Raw genomic sequence first — 8,433 nt, forward strand, 5'->3', positions numbered from 1 at the left:
CCTGCTATCAAGTTTCTTTTCCTGTCTTTGGAAAGTTTGACTGTAATATGTCTTGGTGATTTTCTTTTAGGGTCTCTCTGGTTTGGGGATCATACAGCTTCTTGAATGCTTACATATACCTGCTAATGTTTCATGATGTTAGGGAAGTTTTCTAACTACTCTTTGACAATTTTCTCTCTCTCTTTTTATCTCTTCCTATTCTAGAATTACTCTTCCTATTCTAGATATTTCTCTTGATGGTGTCCCACCTAATTCTTAGGCTTTCTTTGACTTTTTTTGTTCTTTTTTCTGATTGCTCCTCCAGCAGATTAACATTGAGAGATTTGTCTTCAAGTTCACTACTTAGATCTTCCATGATTCCATTATATTCCTTTGCCCTTTCAATGTATTATATGTTTCTGAAATCTTAGTATTAATGTTCTGGATTTCTATTTACTGTTTTTGGATGGTTTCTAATTTGTCATTTATTTTGTCAGTTTGTTCTTGTAGTGTTTTCCTCAATTTCCTCTGCAGCTTTCTTGACCTCTCCCTCAATCCGTTGATGGTACCTAAAAATCATTCTTTTGAATTCCTTATCAGGCAGTTCCAACACTATTTATTACTCAGAAATATTTTGTAGCTCTGTATTTTGGTCACTTGTTTGAGCCATGATGTATTATTTCTTGTAATTGAAATTCTCTGTTGTCTCTGAGGCACTGTGCTGTCACTATACATGTATTTAATTGAGCACTAAGGCACTCACAACCTGTTGTGTTTTTAGCCACTCACAACCTGTCTCCTGGAGGGTATGATATAGAATGGAAGTGTGAACATAGGTCTCTGCTTCCTATTCATGTAACACAGATTAGGGTGTGTTTGGCTGGTGTTGACTGATGTCTACAGTTGAGAAATTGGTACATATTGTGGCAGTGGCCTTCGTCCAATGAATAGGATGCAGAAAGTACAGGTGAGGTTGGATATTCTGAGTACAGTTGCTGTCTTCTGCTAGGTGAGGCAAGGGGGAAAAAACACACCTGCAAAAACTGAAAATAATAAAGAAATTAAAAAACCCAAAAAGCAACAGCATGAAAAAAATAATTTAATAAGTAAACAGGAAAAAAAAAAGGAAAGGGAAAGGAAAATAAAAATAGGAGAAGGTAAACATGGAAGTAAATAAAGAGAAAGAATAAAACAAAATAAGCAAAATTAGGCAGGGGAAATAAGAGAGGTGAAAGAGAATAAGAGAATAATAAAGAAAAAGGAAAAAAGTAGAAGAGGAAGGAAAAAAAGATAAAGAAAAAGGGAAAGCAGAAAAAGAAAGGATAATAAAACAAGGGAAGGGAGAGAACAAGAATAAATGGAGAAAAGTAGGGTAAGAACGGAACCCAGAGAAGAGAAAACTGGGGGAAGGGTAAGGCAGGGCAGGGCAGCAGGTATAAGCTGGCACCATCTGTCAGCCAAGGAACTCATAAAGGATATGTGTGTGTGTGTGTGTGTGTGTGTGTGTAAGGGGGTGGGGAGGTGCTTGGCCCTAGGTGGAGTTCCTGCCAACCTAGGTGTCTGTGGTAATGGTACACAATCTAGAAGTAATTCATGCTGGCTCAGATGGTGCCTGAGGTCCTTGTTCACAGAAGGAACCTGTTGTATAGTGAATTATTTAATGTATCTCTTCTAGCCTTAGTCTTTGTAACTCCCACAAAACAACTTTTCCTGAAGGGTCAGGATAAGAAGGTGGGAAAAGATACTGACAGGATGACATGATTCAGCTATGGATGTTAAGAGAATTTGTTGTAAGTGCAAAACTGTGGTATGAAATGAGTCATTCAGAAGGAGTAATGGGGGATGTCACTACCATCAAAGAAGAGGAACCAGGAGTAGAGCGTGTCCTTTGGACCCCAACATCCCTGTGCATTGAACATCCTCAATCCATGGACAGAAAGTTGTGACACCAGAGGAGAGACCGATCAGCAGCAGCAGAACCACGAGCCAGAGCACAAAACAGAGCAATGGGCTTCCCAGTCCATGGAACAAGTAAAGTTGAGTGACTTTGAGGAGGAAACCTGCTTGTAAAGTAGGCTGCCACCAGGCACTTAATTGAAAGAGCTAGGTTTACTGACCCTTGGAGCTAGAGCCAAATGCCTTCAACCTGAGGCATATGGTAGAGTGGTATGTCTTATGTGCATTGATCAGCAGCCCAAGGTCAGCAGTTTGAGTTTATCATCTGCTTCTTGGAAACCCATACAGAGTAGCTATGGGTCATAACCAACTCAATGGCACTAAACAACAACAACAACTATAGAGCTTTGTAACAATCGTGAGGCATAGAGAAGCCCACCTGAGAGCATGGTAGAGGAGAAGCTGTCCTGACTAGAACAACTGTGCCCTGAGCATTTCTAACCCTGAATTACAATAAATAAACCCCACAACTTTGAGTACTATCTGAATTTGGTGTGGCCACTGCAATGGATTATTAAACCCAGATGAGAAGTAAAATGCTGCGGTGGGGATGGTTGGTGCCACCTTTTTGTTGTACTCTTTTAGGTCCAGAGGCCAGCTGGGGCAGAGTAGTTGGTTATAGAAGGAGTTTCTGCTCATCCAATGGTAGACAGGAATCTGTGCTGCGCATTCTTTTTGCATGTTTGATGAGGTGGAGTTCATGTGCTTCTAGACATGGGGGTGGTGCACCTGGCACCTGATGCACAGAGTTGTGGCTCTGAGCTCAGGCAGCAGGACCTGTATAGAGGGTGGGTGAAGGCGGGTATTGACCAAGCTTCTGGTTCATGGGAGAATCACAACTTTCTCACTGCCAGCTACTGGTTGTGCATTTGTGTTGTCAAGCCACTGTCTCAAACCAAATGCTGCTTATAAAAGTTTAATATGGCTATATTGTGTCAGGCCAGTTAACAGTTTACTTGCCTGTTTCCTCTCTTGCTATTTATTTTCAGATTTTCTCCTAGTTGGCATTCAATCCACTTCTCTATCCTTTCCTTGGAAACTCAGGTTTCCAGGATTATCATCTGTATCTTTTTCACATGGTCCTTATGTCTTTGTTGTAGAAAGTCTGGGTAGTATGTCTGCCTTGTCTACCATCTCAAAATTACACTATCCTTTAATACCATTTTCCAATGAACTTTTTAATTCCCCCTCTTGGCTATAGCAGTGTTCAGTAGTGGTTACCAAGATGGGTTGTATGGAAGAGGTGCAGTCATTCTCTATATCATAGATACTTGTTATTTTTGGTGATGAGCATAGCTAAATCAAAGTAAATTATCCAGTTTGACCAATGTAAAGTAGAGCAAAGATGAGAAGGTAAATGGGCAGGGAAACTAGAATGCTATAAACAAATCAACCAAAATGTAATTAAAGAGAATGTTAACAGATTCTGAAAAAATTTAAGAGAACAATGTGCAGAAATTGTCAGACAAGAACCTAATTTACTGTGTAAACTTCCAACAAAACCACATAAAAATAGCATTTAAAACTGACCAAAAGTAATTTTTAAAAAGTACTTGGAACTTCACCAGGGAGGAGATCTAGGCATCCAACAAACATATGAAGAAATGTTCACGATCACTAGCCATTAGAGAGATGCAAATCAAAACAATATGAGATATCATCTCACACCAACAATAACAGCAAAGATGAAAAATGGAGAAGACAATAAATGCTGGCGGGGATGTGGAGAGACTGGGACACTCCTGCATTGTTGGTGGGATTGCAAAATGGTCCAACCACTCTGGAAAGCAATATGGCAATTCCTCAGAAGGTTGGAAATAGAAATGCCTTATGATCCAGCAATTCCTCTACTTGGTATTTACCTACAAGAAATATGAGCCATAACACGAGTAGATATATGTACACCAATGTTCATAGCAGCACTATTTACAATAGCAAAAAGATGGAAACAGCCTAAGTGCCCATCGATGGAAAAATGGATAAACTGTGGTACACAACTGAATATTATGCTACCTTGAAGAATAAATAACAAGGAAGCTGCAAGCCACCACATAACATGGCTGAACCTTGAGGACATTATGCTAAGTGAAATTAGTCAGTCACAAAAGGAGAAATACTGCATAGGACCATTATTGTAAAAGAGTAAGAAAAAGAACCCACCCTAAAAGAGGGGGAAAAAAATCTTTGCTGATCACCAGGATGTATGGGATGAGGTGAGGGTAGGGAGGGGAAGATGGAGCACAGGATAGGGAATACACACAGGATAGCTTGGGTGGTGGTAGCAGGGCAATACACATGAAGGGGGAGGGGAATGGAAGAACAAGGTGGATGAGAGAACAGTTAGTCAGGTTTTGCATGGGTTAAGTGGGACAGAGGTAAATAATGATGTAAGCACAACCTTGGAACAACAGGGCTCTGGGATACAGGGATTGAGGCATGATTTGAATGGGTAAAATGGGGGAAATAATGTTAAGATGCTGACTGTCTTTTGAATCTTGGTTTCCCTTACCTAATATTGTAAACTAGACACTTGAGGGGGAGAGAAAGGAATAGTCAGAAACATCACTATAGAAAGCTTTTAAGTCTGTCTTCTGCCTATAATTGATTGGAATACCTAAAATGGGGTTTGAACTTGCCCAGCGAAGGCTTCCTGTGGAGCCTTTGCATTGCATAAGACCATAGGTGGAATCCTGAACCCCATCCAGAATCTTCTGAGGTGGGAAATTTCTACTTGAAAGGACAAGCAGACCATCCAGGAGCTTCTAGAAGAACAGAAGATACTTCTTGAAACAAAGACCAACAGGAAAAACAAAAATAGTAATGGCAGTCTGATTGACTACTACAAGAACAAGCAAGTTGTTCTCCTGGGAGCCATAAAGGCAAGCAGTCAGTTCCCTCAGAGCATAACCCCTTCTAAGACTAAGACACAAGGGGAATACACGAGCAGACATGTGGTCTGACTGGTGACCACATTGGTCACCGATAAGGGGAAGTGGGGGAAAAACAGCAATGAAGTTGTGAGCTAAGTCCAACCAGGTTCAATAGACTCCTGTGAACCTGGATTGAGACCTGATTGGCCAGCAGTATGGCAAGACCTGGGGACTCCTGGGCCTAGAGACAGTGACATGGCCACAGAGGGCTAGAGCAGAGAGTAAAGCATTCAGCTGATATGAAGAGAGGGGAGATGCACAAGAACACCCATACTTGCAGATAGTACCCACTTGTCCTGACTTCATTGGCTGGATGATCAGAACTCGACTAGAAGAAAGAAGAAGAAGAAGAAGAAAAAAGAGTAATCCACTAACAATTTGATGAACTTGGCCTATACTTATGGATGTAGTAGATTAAAAGGAACAAATCTTTACAGCAAGGATTATTCCCAACCCCTCAGTACACACGGTTGCCAGGGATGGGCAACTTAGACATTGGCTATGTAAAATGGTGGTGGTGGTGGAGGGAGGAGTGTCTACAAAGGCAAGAAGTGACTGGCTTATAAGCTTTCAAGAGGGAGACTAGATCCAGAGGGTATGGGGGAAGGTAGAATCTCTACTGAGTGATTTCCAATCTGTTGGGATGGAGCTGATGAAAGGAGATGGGGTTAAGACTCTTGTGGTACAATAGTGAATAATTGCTATCTGGACTGACTAAGAGGGTCAGAAATGTAAAGGTAGAGGTTTTGTAACAAAAGGAGGGGAGTGGTTGATTTTGAAGCCCGGGAGCAGACGTACCTGGGATCATCAAGTGAGATGAGTGGAGTGGGGGTCCCTACCCAGAGAAGCAGTGACGCCAGAGATGGAGGCAGAGATGATGACAATGATGTGGAGAGATTGAGCAGAAGGGACTCTGGTCTCAGGGAGTGAGGTTGCATGCTGACAGCCGGGGGGCAGGTTTGTGGGGTGTACCCTTCGGTTGTTTGATGATACATGAAGGGGATTGTAATCATTGCAATGAAACAAAATATGATAGGATGAATGTAAAGCTGGTGTTCTCCCATGTAAACTATCACATAATTCACAATAAACACTTTAAAAAAACAAAAACAAAAAGTACTTGGAAAAAGTAAAATGGCAATTTGAGACTAGATTCCATTACTGCTTCTGCTAACTAAGAATATCTTCCCTCTGTAGTCAAGTGAATACAAAATGTCATATCTAGTTCCCAGAGAATTGAAATGCAAGTAATTATCGGAAATCTCCTTATGCAGGAGGTGCTCAGAGATTATGCTTTTACAAGCAAGTTATTTTCAATGTGTTTATATTTACTATGTTAAAACAATGTAGTTTGAGCTATATGTAATATTCTTAAGATATGACTGTGCTATACATTCTCAGAAAACCTTTCTTATAATACGTTAATCAATATTTATTTAGCAAGTCTGTTTATTGATTTCAGAACAAGCTCTAACCTGACATTGTCCTGTCACCAGTCTGAAGGCTCAGCTGCCAGCATATATATTGTTAGCTCTATCACTGACAGCCCCACTTTAAGAAAGTGTGCCTTAACTTTCAAAGATTGTAAGCCCTATTGTCCAAACCCTATACTGATACTGTGCTGTAGCATAAGAACAGGACCACAAAGTCGATTTGAACCACAAGATGGCGGCTCAAAACCACCAGCTACTCCTTAGAAACCCTATCAAGTCGTTGGGACTGACTCGACAGCTCTTAACAACAATAACATATAAACACCTGTGTAATTATTGTGCCTTGAGCTCTGGTTTCATTTCATTCCAAATAATTTTTTAAACCGTTAATAAAACCTCTCTATTTCACCTTGAAACAGCATTCACATTTTTTCACTACAACAAAAGCAAACAAATAAACCATACATACATATACACATATCTGATAGTTCAGTCTGTAAAGGATTTTTAAAAGGTATGAGTCAATAGAGACAAAGAAAGAATGTGGTCAGTTTAATTCAATCAGAAATCTTGGAGAGCAAATGTTAGTGATCTATCTAGTTGCTAGCTGGGGCCGTACTGCAGAGGCCATGCTGACAAGGCACCACGTGAGGAACATGATGTTAGTTCACTTAACTCTCTCCCCTACGCAGCAATGAGGGTTTTTTGTTTTTTTTTTAAATTGTTATTTTTTTTCTGTTGTTTTTACCCAAGAGCCAATTCAGGTAAATTTACTGGCTAGATTCTTTCTCATTAAAAATAAAATAAAAATAGATTTGTTGAGTCCTATGGAAAAAATGATCTTCCTTGGAAGTTATCCAAATCTCGATTATTAGACTGTCAAAAAGAAAATGAGAATTGCCTTTAGCACTACTAATATGTTAACATCAGAGTACATTTAAGATTCAGGAACAAGGTTAAGGGGGTGTTTTATTATTTGTGCCTTGAAAACAGGTTGTCATCTAGGCTACAGATCCCCTTCTAGATAATCTTGAATTTCCTATGGAAAGAATTCTGTATTCATATTTTCTATCTGACCCAGATGAAATCACAGGACACCTCTAAGCATGAGTATCTTTTGCTCTTGCAATTTGTAACTGTCTCATCTAGCAACTAAATGAACATCAAGTGCTGGAATTTTACGAGACAATCTGCCTTTGAATTTCTTTCTCTGAATAATTTACCAGTGTGTTAGTTATTAACAGATTCAATTGGGTGCTGTTGTTTTTTGGAAATCACATACCAAATCTCTCCTACTCCCTAGCCCCAGACAAATCTTTAAAATATTTTTTTCTGGAAAACAAAATTAAAACCTCTGGAAATTTAATTTTATTTAATAAAATATACTAAAAATAAGTTACCTTTAAGGAATTTTTTTACAACATAAGATGTCCAATGAAGAAAACATACTAATCCATTTAATAGCTTTATTTTTATAAATATATTTTATTCATCAAATATCCATTAGAAGTCAACAATAGTCCTTTTGTGCTTGTCTATATGATAATCAAGTACTTACCCTGGCAAAGTGATCATTTCCAAGAAGTGTTTGCAGAATCATGGGCAGCTGCTTTTCTAGATGAAGCTTATGACATAGTTGAGTCAGCTCCTCTTGATCCAAAAAGCCAGTTCCCGTGGTATCACAGCTGCTGTAGATCTCCTTGAGTAGCAACACATAGTGGTTCTCTTCTTCATCCATCTGATAGCAGGCTGGACACACCAAGGGAAAAAGATAACATCAGATTATTTTCATCGTCACTTCTCTTCATTTTTGGCCAAGGTGGTGGGCCAGGTTCCCTCTTAGGTTGAAGTAAGGTTAGGAGGAATAAGCTCTACCTCTTCAGGGCAGGTTAAAAACATGTTACCAGACAGCTAAGATACAAAATTTGGTCCTTCATCCATCCTTTGTAGGAACTAGAATTTTATTTGTTTTCAATTTTTATTCTGTTGTAGAATCATGAGAAAATAGAAGTAAGCATAAGGTAAACTAAAACTATCCAAAATTCCATCACTTAAAAAAAAAACTATTGTTGATATTTTGGTGAATATCCATTCTAAATTTTTTCTATACATACATATAGCAAACAAATAAAAAT

General features: G+C 39.3%; 1 protein-coding gene across 1 annotated transcript in view; it reads right to left on the bottom strand.

Annotated features, from left to right (window-relative positions):
- The window catches only part of NINL (ninein-like), a 99,263-nt gene extending 91,206 nt beyond the window's left edge, over positions 1–8,057 (bottom strand). The window contains exon 1 of the mRNA XM_006860759.1: positions 7,857–8,057. Within this exon, the coding sequence (XP_006860821.1) occupies positions 7,857–8,036 (180 nt within the window). The 5' untranslated portion in view covers positions 8,037–8,057. The remainder of the gene's footprint in view (positions 1–7,856) is intronic.
- Between the last annotated feature and the right edge of the window lie 376 nt (positions 8,058–8,433).

The sequence above is a fragment of the Chrysochloris asiatica genome, unplaced genomic scaffold, assembly GCF_000296735.1.
Source record: "Chrysochloris asiatica unplaced genomic scaffold, ChrAsi1.0 scaffold00039, whole genome shotgun sequence".
In the NCBI taxonomy this organism is placed as follows: domain Eukaryota; kingdom Metazoa; phylum Chordata; class Mammalia; order Afrosoricida; family Chrysochloridae; genus Chrysochloris; species Chrysochloris asiatica.